Genomic DNA, 26,024 nt, shown 5'->3' with positions numbered 1-26,024 from the left:
GGGAATGGTTGGCTCATGGGTCTTACCAGACATGAATATTTATTAGATGCACGATACATATTCATGACTATTTACCTGAAGGAAATAAGCACTAAGGAGTCATGAATATTCAGTGTAAATCTAATAAATATTCATGTCTGCTATATTAAGATCCATAACACGAAAGTGCACCACTGAAAGAATGATAGAGGTGAAAAAGTGTTTCAAGTTGGTGTTTCTTGGTAGTCATATTAAATCTATGTGATGTAAAATCATTAAATGACTGTCCAGAACTCACAGTTAATGGATATACCCTTATTTCCTGGAGTAGTGTTCCCTTTTAATAGCACAAGGAACTCAGAACAAGATATAAGTGGCTGGTTGGAAGTCATTGCCTGATGTATATTTACCAACAAGGTTGCAAACAATAAGTAGTAGATGTGAACTATAAATAACATGAATCAAGCCACCTTCTTGCTTGGATTTTTATCAGATTAAGAATAGCAAATCGTTTAAAGGTAACTATACATAACAACTTCAACTCACGGAGTCAAAATCTCAAGTTTTTACTGATATCATGTAAACATTGTCAGAGGTGTACTAAATTTAACTCTTGTTTAACTCCTACCTCTCTGTCTAGCTTGGCAAGGTCATCACACTTTTCATTGACTTCTTTTTGTAATTCACTAATATGGTTATTGCATTGATTAAGACGAGACTCCAATGATGAGCTCAACAAATCTTTCTCGTTCGCTTTCTCTTCAAGTTCAAGAACTTCAGCAGCCCGTTTTCCTCTTTCGTCTTCAAGTCTGTTAATTATTTCCTCCAATTCATGAGACTTTCTGTCACCTTTATTGAAGACAAAAAAAGGAAAAGAAAATTACAGGAATAAATTGGTTCAAGATTTGTAGGGAGGTACCTGGTATTGAATACATGTACTGATTCAGTAAATTCTAAAGGTTTTTTGGTGAATTTTCAGTGCTAGTAGCTATAACTTCAACTATTTTTTCATACTGTTTGCTCTTATTTTTTCCCCACTCCTTTGGATCATGACCCTTTTTGAAGCATGTATGATGACCTAGTGATAATATCCTATCATAATTCTACAAAGCTACAATTTGTTGACAAAATAATCATAAGATCCAAACCACTCATTTAATACTGTTTACAAATGGACATCAAGCTAGAGTACATGATTACTTGACAGGTGTTTAAGCCATTCAGGCGAATTGAGCGGTTCCCAGTAAAACATTATTGACTATGTTTTGATCTAGATTGTGTGAGTTATGAAGTTAAAGATATAGAGCCTTACAAAATGATATAGACTTGGAGAAAAAGTTGAAATCTAGCAAACAAATTAGAATCTCACTTAGTTTCTAATTCTACAATAATTGCCAGACACATCTAGAGTCCGATTTCAATGAATTTCTGTCCATCAACATCGGTACACCTACGAGAGTAGTTTTTGTCTATCCATCCAGAATGGTAGATTAGGTAGCCCACTTTGACCTCATCTATCTAGAATGGAATGGTTTGCTTTTGTTCTCATAGTTTCTGTCTATCCATTTAGAATGACTTAGGTGGCCAACTTTGACCCTATCTAGAATGGAAAACTTGAAGGGGCTACTTTTGTTCTGGTAGTTTGTCTATCCATTTAGAATGACTTAGGTGGCCCATTTTGACCCTGTTTATCAAGAATGGAAAACTTATGGGGTCTGATTTTGATCAGTTCCCCTAGGGTGATAGACTTACCCATTTTACTCTTCTCCACCACAGCCATTAATTCACTTCTCAGTCCATCCATCTGACTTTCTCCAGATGACAATTCCTTCAGTTTCTGAGACTGCAATCGTTGTATCTCAGCTTCCTTCATTGCTAGTTTCATTCTAGAATGACAGAAAATGAAATGAAATAATATATAGTACCGAAAAAAATGTACTTTTCTATTTTCCAAATTCTTCAGTGTCCCTTACTTGAGTTCAGCTTTGATAGCTCTACCACTGTTAGTCTCAGTTACCCAGACTCTGACCACTGGGGGCTCTACTATGAGACCATCCAGACGAGAGCGTGGCAAAATGTAATCCTCAGTCGATCCCACCAGAAGTCATGCAGTACATTTCTTCCAAGTCATGAAGAATGGGGTTACAAGGCTTTTTTTTAAGAACTATGATGTATGTTGCGAAGGAACTGTTTTTCAGCATGCAATGTTGGACGTGAAATATTCCCAAAAATGCACTGCTCTCAGAAAGAGATTTGGCGCAGGTGCCCCAGAATCTCATCTGGGTGTCTCATAGCAATAGCAGAGCTTCCAGCGTTGAGACTCTGGGTAACTGAGACTACCATGGTTACTGAAATGAGATGAGCGCCCTCTAGTGTCACTTACTTGAGTTCAGCGATAATAGCTCTACCACTGTTACTGTTCATTGATAAGTTTGGATCGCCGTCTTCACTGAAGACTTGACTTGAGTTCAGTAAGTCAGTGTGTGGTGTTGTACTTCGTGTTGGACTTCTAGATGGACTACTAGAATGTGTTGGTGTAAATTCAGTATGTTTCACTGTACTTGTTGTACTCAGACCACTATCAGACCCCTAAAATGTAAACACATATGACGAGAAAAAAAAATGTATGAGTATGAGTAGGGGATCTAATTTACAGAAAAGAGGTAAATTTTCACTACTAGTACTACTGCATCTATGATTTTGTCTTTTATCAAACCACTTTTTCTGACACCATGAAAGAAGGCATAAATACCCATGCCAATCAATCTGTAACAGATTAAAACAGCCCCTCTAGAGTTGAAGGGGTGGCAGACAGCTAAATATCAAGACCAAAAACTACCAGCAAGTTTTCTTACAAATTCATTGATGGAAGGCTTTGGAATGTAGACATTTAGGCTATTGTGATTTTTAGACATGAAATTTATGGTACTTGAAATATTGATGCTGGTAATTGCTGTCTATTGTGTTCTTGTAATTTCAATGACGGCCCACCACTGTAACTGCAAACACTCCTCTCTCCAGTACCACTTGTTACTGGGTCACTTACAACCACACATGTAAAAGGCAGTTTTTCTGACACAAAGAGAGTAGACAGAAATGACCATGCCAATCAATCTGTCACGGATGAAAACAGCCCCCTCTACAGTTGTATATGCACTATGAGAAAGAAACTACCACATATGCAATAGTAAATTCATCATTTGCTATCCAAAGTTCTGAAACATACACTGTGATCTGATGACAACAGCCCTTCTACACAAGCACAATCCTGTAATTGCCAGTCATGCATATATGATCCATTATATGTGTAGTTCCTTGCAACTTTAGCATTTTCAGTTTTAATTTAGATGTTTGTTCTCTCCCGTCCAAAAACACAAAACAAAACAAAAACCCCAACATTATAAGCTTACCATTGATGTGGCTAATGCCTTATCTTGCACTCTCTGAGCAATGGATTCTAAATTCCTCAACTCTAAATGACTGTGTTCAATTTCTCTCTGACACTGTGTTAGTCTGTCTGTCTGCCGTCTAGACATGTCTTGTAACTCCACGCACTCCCTGGCTTTGGTTTCTAACTGACGACTTAGCCGACTCACTTCCCGTGTCTTCTTATCGACTTCAATCTCCAGTTCAGTTATTTTATGCGACTGTCGTGATACTTGGGTTCGTAATTCCATGTTCATTGTTTCACTGTCTGACCTCCCAAGGTGTTCAAAGGAACGTTCTTCTTGTAGTCTCCTGAAATGAGAACAGTCAAAGTTTTCAATTACAAAACAAGTAATTAGATATTTTTCCCCCGATATTTTTCTTCCTCCAGCCATGGAAAATACTTGTGACCTAAGGGGCCTTGTCACTACGATTCTAGCAACTCATAGTGACAAGGCCCCTTAGGTCACAAGTATTTTCCCGTTGAATGAGGAAAAGTATTGGGGAATAGTATAATTATACCTCTTCAAGCATAATTCACGCAAAATTGGGGAAAAATGGCGATTTAGAACATTTTGACTCATATTTCAAGTACCACAGAATCAGAGACATAGACATGAGTTGTCATGATGTAGGATGACCAGCATAAAGTACAAGAATTGTTAAGTCATCTACTTCAGACAGAGGAGACTGACTCATGATGAACAGGGACCAAGAACATTTAGCTTACTTTGCTTCCATACGCATAGCTTCTAATTCAGCTTCTAACGTTGCTGCTTTGTCAAGGAGTTCCTCACGTTCTTTGTCTGTATGTAACAGACTGTCTCTTAGATGTTCCTCATTATTTTGGAGCTAAAACAGAGAGCAACGAACAGAGCACAGTAAAATACCATGGCATCACTTTCACATGTACAAAGGTTACAGTTATGGAATTTCAAGCATTCTGCTTATTAATAAACTACAAATTATACCACAAAACAGACATATTAACGGCAAGTGAAAATCCACAGGTAATCAATACGATGTTTTATATGTCCTTTGACCCAAAGTCGCAACTGTCACCTTTGACCTTTGGCCTGGCTTACCACAGATGTCTGTCAGAGTCAGCAACACTCACCTTCAGATTGACAGTTTTAATACTAGGCTACAACTGAACTCTAGGTGGTGGTATAATCATCTGATTGTACATGTCATTGTAAAAGCCTCTTAGATATTGTCTGAGAAAATCTGCAACTAGTGAAGTCATTCCAAACTTGAGCAATAACGGATCAAAAGTTGCAAAAAAAATTTTGGGGAAAATTGTTATATCTCTTGACCATACTTTCAATACAGTGATGCATATATTTGATCTACTCACCTTTCTCATCTTGTCTTTAGTTTTAGTTCTATACTCAGATAACTGATCATTTAATTCTTCTAAATTCTGTAAGGCTTCGTCTCTTTGATTTTCAGCCCTAGAATTGTACAAAAAATATCAAACAATGAGATTATCAGTAGTTTGTATTCCATCACCCAGTGCACAATCTGAGGGCAGGTAGAATTAATATATGTAAATTATCTGCATATGTTAATAATATGCAAATATTATGCTAATAAGTCATTATCAATGGAGAAATCTATACTGACCTCAGATCATGCACTGTATATGCCATGACTGAAACTTTTAGAGGCCCATGTCAGATTAAGATGAAATTTAGCAGTGAAATACAGTTGTCTGGCAGAGATGTAGAAAAGTTGGTCCTGAACAAAGGAATGATCCTATGTAATACTTACGACATCACTGATAAGATTATCACGATTATAAGAACCTAGGAATGAATCCCTGGCCTTTAAACTTGCAAATACCATATCTAGACTCTCTCGCAGTCCTCGGAGATTCGCATTACTAAAATTAAAGCTAAACAAGCTATTTTGTATGTACCGATATCATCTACATAACTGTACTCGAACATCCTTATACTGTGCGCAACCCGAAAACACGGAGCGTCACAGTCACACGTCAACGAATGTTATCTCTATGTGGTCGATGAGGGTGCATAGTACAAGGATATTTGTGTACGGTTATTTAGATGATGTCAGTACATACAAAATAACTTGTTTAGCTTTAAAATTTTAGTAATACAAAGCTCCAAGGACTGTGAGAGAGTCTAATACCATATCCTAATTCAAATTCAAAATTCCCATGTCTTATACACTCATACTGAACTCATTTATTGAAAGTAAAAACACACAAATAAAACATGACATAATTTTTCTCTCTATTCAGAGGTACAACTTACCTCTTTTGTTGTTGTACTGCATCTAGTAATTCAGTCTTGGATATCCTTAGTTCTTCTCTTGTCTTTTTTAAATATTTCTCTTTTTCCGACAGATCTCTCTGACATTCATCTAGTCTGTTTTCTGCATTCCTGTCATCAATAAATATTGGGACAAAGTATAAATAAACATTATCAATAGAGAAGAATATACAACTCTGGTAATCCAGCCTTACTGTGACGTCTACTAGGATAGGTGCAAACTAAATCTATTGTTCTTCACTTCAATGTGGTAGACTACACAAATGAGTGATAGCAGTTCCTCTGTTGTGCAATTCTAATAGTGTAAACATTGGAAGTACCTAAGCTCGAATTAACAAATTACTCTTGAAATAATTTTCTGTTCACCCTTTAAAAAATCAAAACTAGCAAAAGTATATGGAATGCACACATACAATAGTTCCACTTTATAGGAACTCTGGGGTGGAGGAGGATAGATGTGGTGGTGATAGTCACTTACTGGGGCAGGGGGTGGGGGGGGGGGAGGGTCCAGCTAAACTGATTCCTAAGTTTTGCTATTTATAAAAACCAAGTCATGAGATCCCTATGCTTACCTCAAGGCTTTGTCCTGTGCCTGTATTTCAGACTCAAAACTCATTAGTCTATCCTCTAAATTTGGTTGATTTTGTTTGTAAGTTTCAAGTTCAAGGGACAGCATTTTGACCTGCAATGTCAAATAATAACATACAGTAAATAACAGCCAGGGGCAAGATGAAATTCACACACACATATGACATCAACACATGACATGTACACATATATGATGACATCAACACATGAAATGAACACATACATGATGACATCAGCACACATGAAATGCATACACAGATGATAACATCAACACATGAAATGCATACATAGATGACATCAACACATGAAATGCACACATATGAAATCAACACATGAAATGCATATTATGTGCATTTCATGTGTTGTTATATATATGACATCAGCACACATGAAATGCATACATAGATGATGACATAAACACATGAAATGCATACATATGTGATGTCATCAGCACATGAAATGTACACATACATGACATCAACACATGAAATGTACACATATATGATGACATCAACACATGAAATGTACACATATACAATGACATGAACACATGAAATGTACACACATATGACATCAACACATGAAATGTACACATATATGATGACATCAACACATGAAATGTACACACATGTGATGACATCAACACATGCAATGTACACATATACGATGACATCAACACATGAAATGTACACATATACGATGACATCAACACATGCAATGTACACATATATGATAACATCAACACATGAAATGAACACATACATGATGACATCAGCACATGAAATGTACACACATATGATGACATCAACACATGAAATGTACACACATTTGATGACATCAACACATGAAATGAACACATACATGATGACATCAACACATGAAATGTACACATATATGATGACATCAACACATGAAATGTACACACATATGATGACATCAACACATGAAATGTACACACACATGATGACATCAACACATGACATGTACACATATATGATGACATCAACACATGAAATGAACACATACATGATGACATCAACAAATGAAATGCATACACAGATGATAACATCAACACATGAAATGCATACATAGATGATGACATAAACACATGAAATGCATACATAGATGATGACATCAGCACATGAAATGTACACATATATGATGACATCAACACATGAAATGCATACATAGATGATGACATCAACACATGAAATGTACACATATATGACATCAACACATGAAATGTACACATAGATGATGACATCAACACATGAAATGGGTCTCGGCTAGGCTTGAAATTAACTTATTTCTTTGGTAGTCCCAGTGGACTACCACTTTCCAAAATTTGTAGCATAAGGATGTAGTCCAATAGTCCAATACATGTATTCATGAACTGAAAACAGAGAACCACACTGGAAATATGTATGTTATCCAAATACGTTCATCTTGTCTTCTACAATTTTGGCTATCAGCTGTAAATTATGGTAACCCATGACAACAACTAGTAGTCTGTGGATGTGAGACAACCATTGATTGTGAGCACTGCTGTAGAGGGCATGTGATGAAACCTACAACCCATTCATGATATCAACACACGAAAGGTACATAAACCTACTATTCAAACAACAGACAGCAAGTCACAGCATGTTGTCTGTGTACTCAGTCATGGCAGCTAAACACCACTACAACAATAAACTACCTTGATACTGCCATTACAATATAACAGTCAACTATAAAGCTGTCTGTCAACCATAATCTGTTCATACTCTACTTTACACCCTACACTTTCAAGTCTAGGTTGTATTATTGTATCAATATCATGTCTCATAAAATGTGTATGCATTGAAATTACAAACAGTAAGCTATGCTAACAATGCCTCCACCATCTGCTAAAACATACATACACTGTATTACAACTATTGCAAGAAAAAATGACTTCCCAAAATTTGAACAGTTACAGTTACCAGGGTTACTGGTAGTTAAATTTACAAAGGTTACCATGACAACAGGCAAAACACTGGCAACGATGTTCTATTCATATAATAGTCGTGAAACTGACAGAATTCTTTAAAATTCTTATTATGGTACTTTCAATATAGCATTCATTGTTTTAATGAGAATTAGGGGTCAAAATAGTCGAATATTGCCTAGATTTTAGTCTTGGTGAAAATTTGATGTATCCTTATCCCTTGCTTCATGACTTTCTGGAAGTTTATATATACTAAATAAGGGTGAAGTGGTGAAATATGAAGAACAGAGTCATGTTGACTGCTCGACACTAGATTTCATCTCGCTTTTTAGAAAAGGCAGCAGAAAATTTTTTTAAAAGAGTATTTTTCCTGGGCTTCAAAGCATCTTGAATGAATTTATGATTATTCCAGAGACACTTTCATTCCTTTTTAAAGTCAAGTGCTAAGTTAAAGTGGAACAATTTCATAATTTTTGTTACTATTTTCAACACCTTTATGTTGCTGTACTTACTAAATTATGATTTATCTAGTGGACAAATCCTACCAGCATACTACAAATTTACCACTTGTTGACCAACAATGGTCTGTGCCACTTTCATAACTGTTTACATACAGACATCAAGCCAGGGTACACATTACCATTAATGATTAGTTAACAGGTACATCAGTTTTAAGAAGTATTGAGTCACTTCCTGTAAAGTTTTGCTGTCTGTGTATTTATCAACAGGCTAAAATTAACAAAAATAGTGCAAAGTTACAGATATCCAGGCAATAATCACTTGGCACATTTCATTCCATAACTTACCTGGTTATCTTTGGACATCACTTCACATTCTGCATTTTCAAGTTGGTTCATTAATTCATGATTTTGGCTGATAAGTTTGGAATTTTCGTCCCTGAGGATGTGTAGTTTTTTCCTGAGAGCGTCGTCATACTCACTACCACTGACTGAAGTGTAGGACGATGTTCTGGATCCTTGTTGCTGTGAAAATAAAGTCAATAAAAACGCAAATTTATAATCAATGTCGGTAGACTCTGAAACTGAATATTTGAATCCAATGTCTTGAATTACTACTATCTTATCAGTGGAGTGATGGGAATTGTTAAAATGGGATCATTATTTTGTTTAGGACTGTCACACAACTACCAAACCTTTGTGTGAGGATTATTATACAAAGATCTCTCTTTATTTTGAAGTTCCATTATTCAGAGATCAAAAGTTGCATAAATTCAAGTGTTCAAAATGAAATTTTGGAAAAATTTGTTTTTGGAAAATTCATCATATCATTTCCTGGGAGTATGTTTCACTACTGTAACAAGAAGTGACCATTTGACTTCTCATGATGGAATGTTATTTGTCAGATTGTGGGAGTTTTTAATATCTATAACTGATTATTTCATAAACTTTCCTTTTCAGAAAGGTATTCATTCTTATTTATCGTCATTTATTATTGGGCGGGGCATAGAGGATGGGGTGGGGGTGGGTATAATGAATTTTCCCACTAGAGAATTAATTATTGCAGATGTCCATCATAGCTTCTTACCAATGAGAATCCTTGTCTTATATTGCCATAGGATGATGCATTCATCATACTTCCGTGTCTACCGTGGCCGTTCATTTTTCCAATAGCGCCCTCACTGGCAGTGTCTGACATTAAATCGTCCATAGATATACCTGTAGCATATTGTTCGGAATTGGAGGACTCCTCGTCAGGTTGTCTGTAAAGTCTTCGAGAACTGAAAATGAGCACAAATAATGAATAGCTGGCAAAAGTACATGTGGTACAATTTGACTAAAATCTGCTGTATCATTAGGTCACCTAGTTCTTCATTCAAAGTGTGCTACTGCCCTCAATTATAACTCTGGAAACCGAGGCTTCAGTTTTTCCTAATACACACAAACTAAAACTATTGTTGCAACAAGTTGATACAACAGTGAGAAGCTACTGAATGGACATTAGATTAATTATACAGTCTCTTTACTGGTCCTTATTTACATATGAACTTGAACTTCTGAACAGTGCTCCTAATGGCTAAACTTATGGGTAGTACTTCCATGGCTAAACTATCCATATTTTTTCTGATGACTGGAATGTTATGAATTGTAAAAAAGGAGTGCAGAAACGAGGAAATGGATGTTTTCAAATAGTATCCCCTGGAACCAATACAAATGTTTAATGTTTAATACAAAGTTGACACCCATTTTGTTTGTTTATGTCTGTCTCTAGGCTGTTTTTCTCTTTTACTGAGTCAATACTCTAGACTTTAATCGGCGTCATCATATCAGGAATCTCTTCGATAAGGTTTCCTCAGCGCCGTAGTAAACTACAGTCGCTTTTACAGCAACGACTAAGGTTAAAAATAAGGTCTGGTTTGCTAGAATGGGTTTCCATGAATTCATCAACAAAGGGTAACTTTTTTCTCAATAAGATCCACGTACATGTATACCAACAGTGTGCCCTCTAAAGATAGCCAAATTTTGTTGTTTTGAGTCAAAATGAAAAAAACTGGAATTTCTTGAGAGTCACCACATAAGTAATTAAGAGATAGGGGAACACCAAATTTTGGTATATGTCATTAGAAATTGTGCGAATCAGTGGTGTGTCAAATTGGCTCAGAGGGCACACTGATGTATATAATATCTGTAGTAAACTTGCAGGCTGTACACAGACCTCAACCATTGAGTGACAACACATACAACAAACACAGCTATTAAAGTAATTTTACAAGACAGCAATACTAAATATGATAAAGTTACAACTAAAGGGACGTTATTCTAAAATGAGGGCAGGGGGAGGGGGCACACAGGGGGAGGGGGTACACTATCACAGTTCATTTGCATCATCCTCATATTTTTGGTAAGGTTTTGGAACACTGGTAACAATGAGGGCAAATTCGCAAAATTTGTGTACATTCTCATAACTTGTACAGACAATGTAGCAAACTTTGCTGAGGAACTCTAATAAGACACACAGGGGAACTCAGGTAGATTTTAACAGCTTAACATAAATACTGAAGTGCTAAGAGTAAATCTGTTTTGAACCAACAAACAAACAACTGGTATTTTCCATCTTGACATGCCAAAACAACAATAGTGAAAATAGAACATAATAATCAATGTATTGGTCAAGCACTTCTAGACAAAGGTCACGTCAGACAATTGACTAGGTGACTCCAAAGCTTGGCAACAATGAGTATTGTCATTTAAATCAAAAGCAAAAGATATATACCACTCACTGCTCTACTGTCAGTTACTTCATTTAGTTTTGTGAAATAATTTGAAAATTAAAATCCTTGGGCAAAAACAGCCTCTTTTAATTAAAACACACGCTTCCCAACCTTACAATAGAATGTATAACAACATGCAAAGGGGTAGTAGCGTTATCAAGGTTGTATTAAAATTCATGTCGGGACAACATGTCAGAACTCATCTAAGTGAAAAAATACAAAACATTATCATCTTGACAGTCAGGATTTTTGAGTTGTAGAAAAATTTGGAAAAAAATGTTGAACAAAAAGTGTGCTAGTATAGAGAATGTGTTGTGGATAGACATGTACATACAAATACCTTATCTAACTGAATAAGAATTCAACAAGTGGCTACCCAAGCTTGGCAAGATGCCAGATGAAATAACTACAATACTAGTCTTGCTACATTCTACATACAGCTACATAATTCAACATATCTACCTGCAACGACTTCAACAAATTGTGATTTTTACACAGTCAAGTTCATGTCTTCCTCGTAGTCCTCGAGGTCATGTCAAAATTTGGACGAAGACAGATGAACGACAAACTTACCAGCAACGGTTTAACAACTCTACTGAGAACTCACATACAACTTACAAGTATCACATATCTCTAGGTGCTGGAAATATCTTAAGCCCTACAGGAATCCGTTGCTATTGGAAATGATAAAAACTTGCCTACCTGAACTGGCCCGTGGGTTGGCCGGGATAGTGTACGGGACATTGATACATTGCAGTAAATAGTATCTTATTTCAAAGTATCAATTCGTCTACAACTCAATAGCTAGTAGCTCTACAGCTAAGACTGGCATACTTCACTCAGCTATTGTTGCATGGTAACTTGTCAAGGGAGGGGCTATGTCTAAGTGACAGCTTCAATTGATAAACAGTTCTCTCCTCAAAATCATGAATCAAACTATGAATAGTTATCAATGAAGTGAGACTATGTAATTCTACATTGATATTTAAGTTTATCAAACTCATTACTGATATCGCCAAATATTGAAACAATTCACACATAAACAAAATCAATAAACAAAATTACTCCCCCACCCCATATATCAATTATGAAATATTTCAGAAGTGAAAGAGAAAGTCAGATTTTATCTTCAATCCACAAAAGATGTATAAAACTTTTGCTGCCATACTGATAAAATATTGTGAAATCTGACCATTTTTTTCGACACACTGTATCACAGCAACAAACTTGTTCCGACATGTTGTCATTCCTCTATCACTGAATACACCACCTGTGGAACATGTGCTTAGGAAACCAGTTGAACATGTACTGTGTGTTTGAAGATGACTTAGCGTTTCATGACCTCTTTAAGATGGGTCAACACCTTCAAAGAATTCCTCCTAATGTTGACACATTTTTATCGTTATTACTAGTGTTAAATATTCTAATTTTAACTGGTTTAATTTTCGCTGAAAAAAGCTGTCACATTGAAATGTATTTACACTTCAGAAAATGCGTAAATCTAAAATTTTACTGAAAATTAATATTTTCGAACAAATCTTTTTATGATAGAACATCAACAAGTACAATAAGCAACAATAGTGTGTCTGTAATGTACATGAAAGGAACTGACATGTACATGTTAGTTTCAATACTGGTTTTTTCATATTTTTGCCCGAAGTTTAAAAAAAAAAAAAAAATTGAAGTACTAGAGAAACCATGTAAAATTTACATTCCATCAGAAATTACAAAAATGTAAAAAAAAAGGTCCATTAAAAAAATTGAAAACTTATTAATTTGATTTCCCTGAAGAAAGTACTGCTTAAACAAGACTAGTAAGTCAGTGTGGCATACTCAGAGTATTTGCACAAGAGCTTGCAGTGTTTTCTGCGGAAGTACTGTAGTGACTGGAAGTGAAGCAGAAAACACTGCAATTAACCTCGAGTACACTCCTACACTGACACTCAAACATCATAGGATTCTGTTATTTTACAGATGTTTATCCGAAACAACAAATTTCCATAAAAAATAACACTATTCGATCACAAGCTCTTGGTAGAACGGACAATCATGTCTTCATTTGCATATCATTTGCATGCAGGTATGCAATAATATTTTCGGTATTACACTGCCATGCAAATATCACTAGTTATAATGTGCATGCACCGGTGTAAGTAATCTCTGGTACATAATGTAATAATACCATTTACTATACCCTGTATTTTAAGATATACACAAACATATTACATAAACATACTAGTCATGTGCATTGTAACTGGTAATTTCACTGTTTCCATTAATATTTAGCCTAAGGGTAGTGTGAGCATGTGGCCACAAAAAGCCTTTGTGATTTAATAAATATATCTTCGTAGTAAAAGCACACTTCACTATAAGTAGTTCAATATCTCTATTTACATGTTTTTTCTGTAGAAACTATAGCTGTAATGCTATGATGTTTGGCAGGAGGAATACCACATATAAGAATTGTTTGTTGTAACAGCATAATCACTAAAAGAGGGGTTACAGTATAATATGAAATTATTACTTTACAATAAATATCAAGGTAACACATAACAGTAAACTGTATGGTGTGTCATGTCATTCAGCTCTTTCTCTAGTAGAGTGCTAGCTGATAGGGTATGTGACACAACATGATATGTCTCACAGACTACATACGAGGTCTTCACTGAGACTGTGATAAATTAAATTTACGTCTAAAACTATTTCATATAAATTTCTAACTGACGTTTTTCTGTCTTTGCGAAGCAAAAAACATTCTACACGCACATGCCCTTATCACTTTCTCAGCAGAGCTGTCATTGGTACCCCTGATCAATACAATATACAAGTACAGTATATACCTCATTTGTAAAAAATTAGAATAATCATGTATCAATTATTTTACCGTACCTTTATCATCCAGGTGACAAATTATACATAATCCACTGTCAGTGTTAGGAATCCTTCACATCCTGTGTTACTGTACAGTCTAAACAAGTCACATCTGAGACGTACAGTCTGTATAAAATCTTACCTAACTTATCCTGACCACTAGGGGGCGCCAAACTCTATACATACACCCAACCAACTCAATATCATCAGTATTGATGATTTGACTGCTAAGTGCTGACCAAACTAACAGTTGATGATCTTGAGTAGGGTGTTAAATATGTGTAAGTTTATGTCAGATATGACATGTAAGAATCTCATTGGCTTAATCAAGTCAGGTACATTCACCTCTACATCAACCTGTCTGAAAACATCATTGTAAACCCTGGAAATTATTCCATGGGATGATAATACCCATCACAATTTTCACAAATTAATTATGTATACTCCAATTTACTTTCCTGTCTGTCAGAATATGCATGACTGTGTGTGTAGGGGTGGGGGTACAATAAAAATTATTGCACAATAGGCTATTGGGAAATACTTCCTTTGACACCCCCCACCCCACCCTCCATGGCATGCTCCTTGTTATAATTTGCCACTACATCATTATAAACCAGATCATATAATCTATCTAAACCTAATTTTAACAACATTTGTGTTTTTCTTTGTTTCTTCCATTTTCTCAGTAACTCAATATTTGTTCAAGGATTTTCCAGGAGAGGGATCCCTCAAAGGAATTAGTCTTTCTGACCATTATACCTTGAATCACTGAGAAAGCAATTCTATTCCTTGTCTATGATTGAATGCGATTGGTTGGTGACTTAGACAGGACTCTGCCGATGCACACTCACAAATCCAATGGATGATACATTTAGACACCTCTGATGAAGGGACTCTTGTCATTATAATATTAGCATGAATAATTAATTAATTAATTAGGGTAATTGCTAATAATAGTTATAATTGATTAACTGCTATTGCTAATTACATGTGTCAAGATGAATAACAGTAATATATATTGTCAATATTTTATATTTAATTTATATCAAAATATCAACGCAAAATTAAAAATCAAACAAGCGTTACATAGATAGATTCGCTACACATTTAGGACTAGGCATTCATCCATATCTAAAACCTTGCACTCTAAATTGAATGAAATCAATGAATATATAATTCAATATTTTCTGGCTTCATTGTGTTGAGAGGTCATAACTACATCAATGGCAAATTACAAAGCCCGGATGTGTTGGATTATGAATTGAAACACTAGAGACACACACAATCTGATAACTGTGCCAACAGTTTCCCAAACATCATTGCAAAATGGGCAATTCCATAAATAACGTAGCTCGCTGGCTCTATGCATTCATTGTCCAACAAGGGGCCCAGGGGACCACAAGCAAGTTCTGACAGCGAGTCAGTCCTTCAAATTCAATTTCAATTTACCCTGTACATGCAAAAATTATTCGAAATATTTAATGATATTGCTGATTCTGATTGCGAAATATCATTTTATACAATTTTCAAACATAATAAACCAATGACACATTACATATAAAATCTCACTGATTTTTATGACACTGATTCTCAAGATCTTGTGGTGTGTGATAGTGTGTAACGGTACAACGGTACATGTACATGTACGATGTAGTATTTCCGACTGGCAAATCCACCACAAAATTGTGGGTTTGGTTGGACTACATTCACACAGTGCAATTTGGTTAATGTCACTTGAAGGTCGGTGAATTATTCTAAACACACATTACCTTGTAATATCCGGATTTGATAGATTGTGCAAACTTCTCTCCGTATATTGCAGTCGTCTTCGCAAATCACTCACGTTTCGCATCAAGGCATCTTCGTCTGACATGTTGAAACGTGTGTTATTCTCCTACGGACAAGTCCGTACACAGTCGTTTGGACCTCCTTTGATATCAAATTGTCCACGGCTCACGTATTTCAAGACAACACACTAGAAATTAATCAAATGCCCTGTAATAAGCCGACCGGTGGTGTGGCCCCGTTGCGCTGGCGATGGGAAGATGGACTTCCTTTCAATAATATCTAGAAGATGAAATACATGTAGTGTCTAGTGATTTACTAATGAAACTGAGCGTCGCTAATGTTACTACATGGACATCTGGTAAACGGAATTCGTAAACTCTTTCCGGATCAAGAAAATGTATTCGCGGGAAAAGTTGTCGCTAGGTGTGATGTAGAAGTTACAATGAATGAATGAATGGTTTTCAATTCAAGTGTGTTATTGTCGCCATTTTGATTTTCGTAACTTTATTTTGAAACCGCCGCCTGTCTTGATTGGACATTGTAGTCACATGATTTAAAGTCAAAGGTCAAAAAAGTTCGAATTGGGTCAAGAGTTCAAGAAGTACTCCGAGTCGCACATTCGAAGATTCAATAGTACTGGTAAATATAGATGGAATGAAATGATTTTTTTTAGGCTGGGATTAATAACAGTTTTATATCACAACAAAACAAAATAAAGTACAATTGTATTTACAATTAAGAAATAATCTCCTTTTTAGTAATATATCTACATTACATACTATTTTAATTATAATTTCTAAAAAAGCATCATTTTTCTGCCACTCGCAAGTGAAATATAAATTTACTAAAACTTACCCGTTTTGCAGATGATGACGTATTCATCGAAATTAAAGAATGGTTTATATAACTGACCTTCTGTACAATAGGATGCTTGCTGTTTGCATAAATAACTATACTATACTCGTATCAAATTAATTTGTGGTTTTTTGAGTCATTTAAAAAAAAAAAAAAAAACACTCATCAAGAAAAAATAGCATGGTATTCGATAGAATAAACAGTCCTGGTGGAGGATCTTTTTAAATAGAACGTCGGCCAGGCAATGCCATTTTTCAACGTTTATCATTATCGTGTTCAAGAAAACTCCAATCCAGTCTAAGATAATCAAGAAGAAAAATAAAATGAATAGGACCAACGTGTTCTAACGAGTTTTACGTAGTATTCATCAAATTGGCCGCCATTGCAATGTGGAAATAATAATATTTTCTTGAGAATATGATGGTGTGTAAATAAATTGCTTTAATTAGGAAGAGTCTTGTCTGTAAAGTACGCCGTGACGGAGCGCCCTCACACATCGGCCAACCCCTGAGAGGAGGCCGGTGAGGGCGAAAAGTCACGACGTATATATCTTACAGTCTAGGAAAAGTCTAGTCAGACTTATTTCTGCCTTCAGCACTGATATTGATTATAGTAATTACTGTCATCAATGATTTACAAATGTTTTGGGTGATAAGATAGCTCCTTGATTGGTAACTTGGTAACTAAAATGAAATCTTGTAAAGAAGCTCTACTGCACCTGACATGTGTTCAGCCATCTTTTTAAAAATTCCTCGAAGGGTTTATGGGAACAATTCTGGTGATAAAATAACATTACTAAATTGAAATCTTGTAAAGAAGCTCTACTGTACTTGACATGTGTTCAGCCATTTAAAAAAAATTCCTCCAAGGGTTAATGGGAACAATTCTGGTGATGACATAACGTTTACCAGAATCTTTTTGTCTCACAAAGTACAAAGAGTGGCAAGACAAAGACAAGCTTTCATGTTGCAATCAGTGATTAGAGCTAGTTTTGTTTTGTTTTGTTTTTTGGCTTGCAAGCAAGTTTTCCTGCATTCTTCAGTGTATAAGTATAATTTTCATTACCTCAAATTGATATTGGATCCACAATGGAAATATAAATACGCCATGATTGATTTTTAAAAATCAAAATCAACGTTTTACCGAAAAAACAAGAAACAGCAGAACGCTGAAGCAGGCTGTACATATCGAACATGGTTTATAATACCGTGTTCCTCATGAAACTTGCACTTAATCTGATTAGCTGAATAATCCTTGACCGTTCTACAAATCGTGCATGCCGTATGTCTTGATGTCCATATGTAAACAGTCTTGAAAGAGGTACTGAACCATTTACCAGCTCGTTTGTCAACATATTGCAATATTTTGGGATTTTGGCAGGTTTGGATCACTAGCTGGGTTTGGTCACAAAGTTTGATCACGAAAAAGTTGGAGAACACAAAATTAATTTAGAGAGAGGATATCAGGATGAACAAGTCAACTACCAGTACTTTCAATTTTAGAGACAATCATCCATTCATTCTGAAAATCTGTCTTCTGTACAACTGTATACGTTTGTACCTTTTTATTCTTCAATCGTGTACAAAGTTCTTATTTTTTCCAACATGAATTTTAGTTTGTCTCAACTTGAAGTTTACTGGTCATCATGATACTTGATATTCTGAAATGTGGGGTCGGTGTTACCAAAATCATTCCTATGTTTACCGTGTAAACTACTTATTTCGATTTTTTCGTAAAATCCGTTGCTTTAATAATAATAAACAAACACTCCAACTCAGACAACTGGAGTTGTTGGTCTACACACCCACGTTTGCGTCAATCAAGTATATAACGCAATGTACTATTACCACAGGCATTTGTTTCCCGAGTTATGTCTCAGAATATTTCTATCAGATTACAATATAATGTCGATAATATCGTTAATATTGACGTAGTCAGCAACTATATACGAAAGGGGTAAAATTACACTTGTTTCTGTGATCGCGCAGGTTCACTCACATACACATTGAGTGAACCTGCGCGATCACAGAAACAAGTGTAATTTTACCGTCAATATTAACGATATTATCGACATTATATTGTAATCTGATAGAAATATTCTGAGACATAACTCGGGAAACAAATGCCTGTGACTATTACTTAGTACAGTACATCTCAGACCCTGAACTCCCAGAACTCGAGAACGAGGCATAGCTGGGCATGCGCAGATAGCAATAGTTCTTTTTCGCAGCTATCAGCCTCTAGCCGAAGCTACCCGTGAGGTCCTCAACTTTCGGGGACTGAAACAAGTCACCATGGTAAGGCGAAGAAAAAAAATAACATAGAGGATAGAAAATATATATATCATTTCTTAGTTTACCTTGATCTTTTCGATACATTCCGTAATATTTCTTGCAGATGGATGCGATTTAAAAAGTACATTTTTGCTGACTGTAATCCAAAATGGCGGACATAAGGCATGATCGTAGGACATATGCAAGTGTGTTGGTCACAAGTTTATATAGGAAGGCACCCATGTACGATGGCCATTTACATAATAAATGTCATTTTCTCTGAGGAAAATGACTTAAACAGTGACAACCCATTTACAACCGTCCGTCACGTCAAAATTGCCCTAGCCTTGCCCAAACATCCTGTCAATTACGACTGATTTGATAGACGGCAAACTTCCAGTGATACAAGTTCCACGTGGTCGTTTTTACGTGTAGCAGATGATTTCACAGTCATGGCCATGGTAATTTTTAATGTTATAAGAATGCAATACTGGACATGCACTATAAGTTTTTCCCCCGTGGTAAACGCACTCCAGTTCTCCTGTGCCAACAAAACACAGACAAACTGGTACCTCCTTGCTAGTAAATAAGCTGATCTAGAAGTTAGAACGCCAAACGAGAGGGCATGGTGAAGGTGCCATAAGTTCAAGAACTACATGTATTTGTTAAAATTTAAGTACACGTATTATTGTTTTTGGTCGATCATTTAAGATCATTTAGAAAGGTGATCATAATATGAGTTCTTTATTGGGTTAGCATAAACTTGAATGTAATGTGTAATATGGTGCTGAGTAGTCTCATTCCTATGGTATTGACACGATTTACCTCCAAATGTTGTTGGCATCCAGACTATGTACTGAGATGCTACAGTGCCTTAGCTCAAATATTTGTGTCATTTCATTATGATTTTGAGGTGTTTTAATAAAGTTTTTTTTTTTTTTTTTTTGGGGGGGGGGGGGGGTGTAGACTATCACAAAAAGATGGCCGCAAGGCAGATCTGCCTTGTAAAGTCGGGTGAATTTTCTGCTGAATTACACATTTAAAATACCTGCCCCCAAAAATTGATGTCTCCTCACGCCAACATCAATAACGGGGCCCTTCAAGACCCAGGAAATGTTCTTCAAAAGTACCCAGATCCAGTCAAAATCGACAACAGTACTTGTAGCAATGCATCACAGCATTTTGCATTTCGCATTTTTTAACGCCTATGGTTTAACATGGTAACAACTATTGCAATGAAAACTTACCCCAAACCTGAGTGTCTACACTTCATTTCTCCCTGTAGGGGTTTGTGAAAGTGGTCAAGAACAAGGCTTACTTTAAAAGATACCAAGTGAAATTCCGCCGTAGGAGGGAAGGAAAAACCGATTTCTTTGCTCGTAAACGCCTAATTTTCCAGGAGAAGAACAAGTACAACACCCCCAAGTACAGATTAATTGTTAGGTTTACTAATAAGGACATCATATGCCAGGTAAGTTACATGACCTTACGATACTTCACTATGTTGTTTCATAAAATAGTTTTGGTAAAGCATCAAGTCCTCCAAGCGACTAGTCTAAGAGACGTATTTGTAGAGTACATTTGTATGTAGAAATGCATCAATGATGATACCAAATCAACTAGCTGGAATTACCGTATGATAACAATGATTCCACGTTGGCATCTGAGAAGTCTGCTTCTACTATCGGCTTCAAATATTGAGTCGTTGGTTTTAACAGTGTTAGTTTTGACAACAGATATAGCCATATATAAACCAACGAATCAGAAAGTATTATTTGAAGACATGTTATAAAGATGAGGCATGTAGCATAGTAAGATGGTGCTAATAAGGTAGGGATGGAGGACTGTAAGACTGATAGATTTGTACTTGCATGCTTCTGACTGGCTGGTACTACCCACAAGTGTCTGTTAGCCAATTTGATGCAATTGTGTGTTCCCGTATCCCTTACTCTGTGAAGACCTGCAAGAAAAACCCAGGTTTCATCATTTTGACCCACAAAAAGAAATGTTGTCTAATGTCGTATACAAGTGTACACGTCTAGCCACAATTATTGTATTTCACGTTTGCTTTGTGATGTTGATTTCAGGTAGCATACGCCAGAATTGAGGGAGACATCATCATTTGTGCCGCATATGCACATGAACTCCCTCGCTATGGTGTGAAGGTCGGGTTGACAAACTACGCTGCTGCCTACTGTACTGGTTTGTTGATGGCTCGCCGTGTAAGTAAACTAGCAAATTGTTTTGTTTTTTTAAACACAAAAAACTTGCAAATGGTTCTGTAAAACACCATTGTGTTACCAAGCATACAACTTCACATAGCTGTGCAGTATGACAACAACTGTATGCACAGAGATAAGTCTAGGCCAGAAATCTGGTAATTGTTATTTTTCCCCCAATTGTATGAAGCATGTACAGTCCCACACTGTGACTACTGACAAATGCATCAATGATGATACCAAATCAACTAGCTGGAATTACCGTATGATAACAAAATGATTCCACGTTGGCATCTGAGAAGTCAGTTTTACATCCTCTAGTTTTACATTTCCAAGCAATTTCTCAATAGACACTGAAGATTTTTACTGTCATAACTTTTGTCTCCGAAAAAGAGTCTTAAAACTTGAAATTGTTTTGTATCAAGTGTCTCAAAAATTAATACATATTTTATGTTTTGTATTGCCCAGCTTCTGACTAAATACAATCTTGCTGAGATCTACCAAGGTGTGGAAGAAGTCACCGGTGAGGAATACTATGTTGAGAATGAAGATGGCAAACCGGGATCTTTCCGTTGTTTTCTGGATGTTGGATTAGCACGTACAACAACTGGTGCCAAGATCTTTGGAGTTCTCAAAGGTGCTGTTGATGGTGGATTAGATATGCCTCACAGGTAGAGTTGCTTGCAATTTGTACAGTGATGTAAGGGTTTCACTTTTCACATAAAGAAGCTTGTACTGAAGACAGATTTAACATTCAGAATACACGATTCACATTATTGTAAACCAAAGCATTTATATAGGGTAGGTGGGGTAGGGGTTTGCGATATATCATATGAAAATGTCAGAAATAATTTTTTTTTTAACTTTATTTTGTAGAATGCTACAAAGTTAAGGTTACTATAGTAGTGACACGATATCAGTGATGATACATAATCAACTAGCTGGAATTACCGTATGATAATAATGATTCCACGTTGGCATCTGAGAAATCATTTCACTTGCGAGTTTCCACAATTTTAACCTCTATCAAATAAGTGTTTCCAACTGACTGATGTTTTCCTTAACTCTGTAGTTCAAAGCGTTTCCCTGGCTATAACCAAGATTCAGGCGAACTCGACGCAGAAATCCATCGTAAACACATCTTTGGTGGTCATGTCAGTGACTACATGAAAGAACTGCAGGAGGAAGATGAAGATGCATACAAAAAACAGTTTTCACAGTACATCAAACTAGGAATTAATCCAGATGATGTAAGTTGGAAATTTAGAATCAATCAATCAATCAAAAAAATTTGTATGGCGCCAAAATCCAATATGAGATAATGTTCTGTGGTGCTAAACAGGAACAAATAGTAGATCATTGTAAAAATGTTAGAAAGCTCTTATAAACATTGCGTCTTGGTGTCCTTGAATTTATCGACAGTTGGTCAAGAGTGGATTTCAAGCGATACACTGTGTTCCGTAAGACTGGCACTGGTCGTGAGAATGCCTGTATTTTGTTTGTGTGAATCGTAACAATTTTGTTGTGTGAGATGTCTGCCGAATTGAAACTCTATGGTCTTTCTGGTTTTGTGATAATATCTGATAGCAAGAAGAACAAGTGGATTTGAATTTCTTTGTGTATTGCACTTCTGGAGTGGCAGTGTGTGTATTTTTGTCATGGAGTGTGAAAGTAGATTATCAAAATTTATCATCAGCTAACTGACACATCAATGATGATACCTAATCAACTAGCTGGAATTACCGTATGATAACAATGATTCCACGTTGGCATCTGAGAAGTCAGTTTTATTGTAGAGTTCTACATATTAAGTTTGTTCATGATCCACTTAAGTTCTGCCTCAATCATTATACTGCTCAGATCCCACTAGGTTGCATTTCTCAGTCAAGTTTTTCAATATCTCTCGGTGCAAAACTACTCAACCAAAAGCCAGAGTTCGTGTAATGACTGAAATATCATCATTAATAGTGCTGTGAAAAAATGAATCATCCAAGCTGTCTATTGATGATAGATACTAATTATGTAGTGCTTACCCCCACAGTTGATATCGTGCCCAAAATGTTATACCCTCAATAGCATTTTACCTCATGCTAGAGGGTCAAAATTGAAGAAGTCGCACACATGCATGGGGTGGAAGTCAGTATGTTGATGAAGAAGTTCAATATTCATTATTTTTACAACACACCGAAGTGATAAAATTCTATTTCAAGTACTGAGAATTACTGACTCCCAAGTATTGATATCAACACCAGGAAGAATAAATTGATAGAATGAAAACCCTTCATTGGTGTGATACACTGAAACGCTGTGTATGGTTGACATGGTTGGCTAGTCTCCTAATATGATTCTCTTATCTACCAATCTTTTACTAGGTGGAAGAAATGTACAAAAAAGCACATGCTGCTATTAGGGAAGATCCCACCCATCAACCAAAAGAAAAGAAGGAAGTTAAAACCAAGAGGTATGGCGTTTCTATGATTTATGTATTTGTATTTCTCTATGTACATATGTACTTGCATGAATACATAAATACATACATCCATACACACACACACACACACGCACACACATGCTCAAACCGTAATTTGTTCACAAAATATTTTTACCATGTTGAAAATTAGATAATTCTGATGTCTTTCCCTTTTGAATTGAATTGAATTTTGATGACTGACAAATGCATCAATGATGATACCAAATCAACTAGCTGGAATTACCGTATGATAACAAAATGATTCCACGTTGGCATCTGAGAAGTCAGTTTGTTTCACAGCTCTGAACAAAATACCCCCATGGATATTCATATTCATATAACCATGATATCTTGTGTCTCGAAAACATGAAGTACTGAAATCTGAAATAATCTTGTACGTTGTAATTACAATGACCATGTAAATTATGGTTTCCTTGGACACATGGTGGTGTAGTCTTTGCAACTGTGAGAAGAAATACTAAAATTCAAAACCTGAGTTTGAATGACACATACCTTAGGTGTTTTCCGTAAATGAAAAATTTTGTATGACCATTAATTTTTACACTCCAACAGGTGGAATCGCAAGAAGCTGTCATTGGCACAACGTAAAGACCGTGTTAAGCAGAAAAAGGCGTCCTTCCTAAGAGCCCAAGAGGCGGAATAGAAATATCAATATGTAAAGACACTGTATTTGAATGGTACAAGAAAGAGAGAATCATTAATATTATGTTGTCAAAATTGAAAAATAAAACAACCTTTGGCAATGTACAGTATATGTTATCAGTCTTTTGATTTTACTTTAATCTGAGGTTATGTTCTCTCTGGTATCATTTGCTCCTGTTGGCAGAACCAGCTCTGAAAATTGGGGGGGGGGGGGGGGGGGGGTCCAGACCTCAAAAATGTTGCTGGAAAAACTGGGCTTGCCAAGATATTTTGACATCTGACTTGACAATATTGTTCACTAGGACACTGGTGAGCCAGTATGTGTGGGGTCAGATGGCAACGTCTCTGGGCCAGGGTTTACCCCAAAGTAGACGGCCCAAATAGAAACTGAATACAAACTTGACATCAATGATGATACCAAATCAACTAGCTGGAATTACCGTATGATAACAATGATTCCACGTTGGCATCTGAGAAGTCAGTTTCAACCTGAAGTACTTCTGGTACATAAACTTAGTCTGGTAGTACCAAGTTAATCAGACTACTTAGGAAGTTTACTATATCCTTCAGTGCAATCAGGGATATCTGGCAATAAAGTTGTATTTCGGTGCTAGGGAATTGTTTTGATTTTCAACTCAAGGTTGCTTCCCAGGAGGACAATACTGGCATAGAGATTGACAATTAAATTTAGAACCTTAACTTTATGCAGTGGGATAGGACTGTAAGAACATTTTTGTATCTTGTAAGTTCTCTGCATGGTTGCAGCAGCAACTTTTTACAAAGCAAGCATAACTCTGCAAGGTATTCTCATTCTCAAAATATCCAGATGTGTTTATTATACTGACAAGACAATAAACATGTTTTGAGATTAGTGGAGTTGTACAGAATGTAATCAACATACAAGACAACGTTTAGTATCCCAATCACTTTTTATTATGATTCAAAGCAACAACCACACAAATGGTTTGATGCTACACAAAATGTTATTGCACCATATTCAAGTCGTATTTATCAGACCCTACACAGGGTCTATGTATTTTTCAATGCTGAAAATTTACATACGTCATGACATAACCAACCAATTTTTATGTGACATTTACAGTCAAGAGATGGGAGGTCAGGTGAGTTCATGGACAGTTTTAAAAGTGATACCAATATTTAGAGGTGGGAGAGAAGACACTTCACAGAATCTGTCCATAGAATAACCATTTTCAAATAGCGACCTCTGGTGGTGATGCAGTGCAGTATTTTTACATTATTACAGTGAATAACATTTTTTGCACAAAGGTTACACATCACTGCAACAACTACCAGTATCATGCCTGTGCATAGGACTCCTCAATTACAGTATTTCATTGCACAGACAGAAACACTAGAGGGCGCTATTGGAAAAGGGG

At 36.1% G+C, this 26,024-nt stretch overlaps 2 protein-coding genes across 2 annotated transcripts in view; one reads left to right on the top strand and one right to left on the bottom strand.

Annotated features, from left to right (window-relative positions):
- The window catches only part of LOC144440602 (uncharacterized), a 28,834-nt gene extending 12,602 nt beyond the window's left edge, over positions 1-16,232 (bottom strand). Inside the window, exons 1-11 of the mRNA XM_078129988.1 lie at positions 16,129-16,232; positions 9,805-9,997; positions 9,066-9,242; positions 6,275-6,384; positions 5,685-5,813; positions 4,763-4,859; positions 4,136-4,257; positions 3,390-3,717; positions 2,363-2,568; positions 1,732-1,865; positions 608-828 (exon numbers count right to left, since the gene is read on the bottom strand). Of these exons, the coding sequence (XP_077986114.1) occupies positions 608-828; positions 1,732-1,865; positions 2,363-2,568; positions 3,390-3,717; positions 4,136-4,257; positions 4,763-4,859; positions 5,685-5,813; positions 6,275-6,384; positions 9,066-9,242; positions 9,805-9,997; positions 16,129-16,232 (1,821 nt within the window). The remainder of the gene's footprint in view (positions 1-607; positions 829-1,731; positions 1,866-2,362; positions 2,569-3,389; positions 3,718-4,135; positions 4,258-4,762; positions 4,860-5,684; positions 5,814-6,274; positions 6,385-9,065; positions 9,243-9,804; positions 9,998-16,128) is intronic.
- Positions 16,233-19,216: 2,984 nt separating this feature from the next.
- Positions 19,217-24,732, top strand: LOC144440795 (large ribosomal subunit protein uL18-like). Its single transcript, XM_078130185.1, has 7 exons — positions 19,217-19,299; positions 20,561-20,746; positions 21,363-21,497; positions 21,963-22,165; positions 22,567-22,744; positions 23,867-23,955; positions 24,538-24,732. Exons 1-7 carry the CDS (start codon positions 19,297-19,299, stop codon positions 24,626-24,628), a joined length of 885 nt encoding a protein of 294 aa, XP_077986311.1. The 5' UTR covers positions 19,217-19,296; the 3' UTR covers positions 24,629-24,732.
- The last annotated feature ends 1,292 nt before the right edge of the window (positions 24,733-26,024 follow it).

Source organism: Glandiceps talaboti, chromosome 10 (assembly GCF_964340395.1).
Source record: "Glandiceps talaboti chromosome 10, keGlaTala1.1, whole genome shotgun sequence".
NCBI lineage: Eukaryota > Metazoa > Hemichordata > Enteropneusta > Spengelidae > Glandiceps > Glandiceps talaboti.
This window is presented reverse-complemented; position numbering and strand designations above follow the sequence as displayed.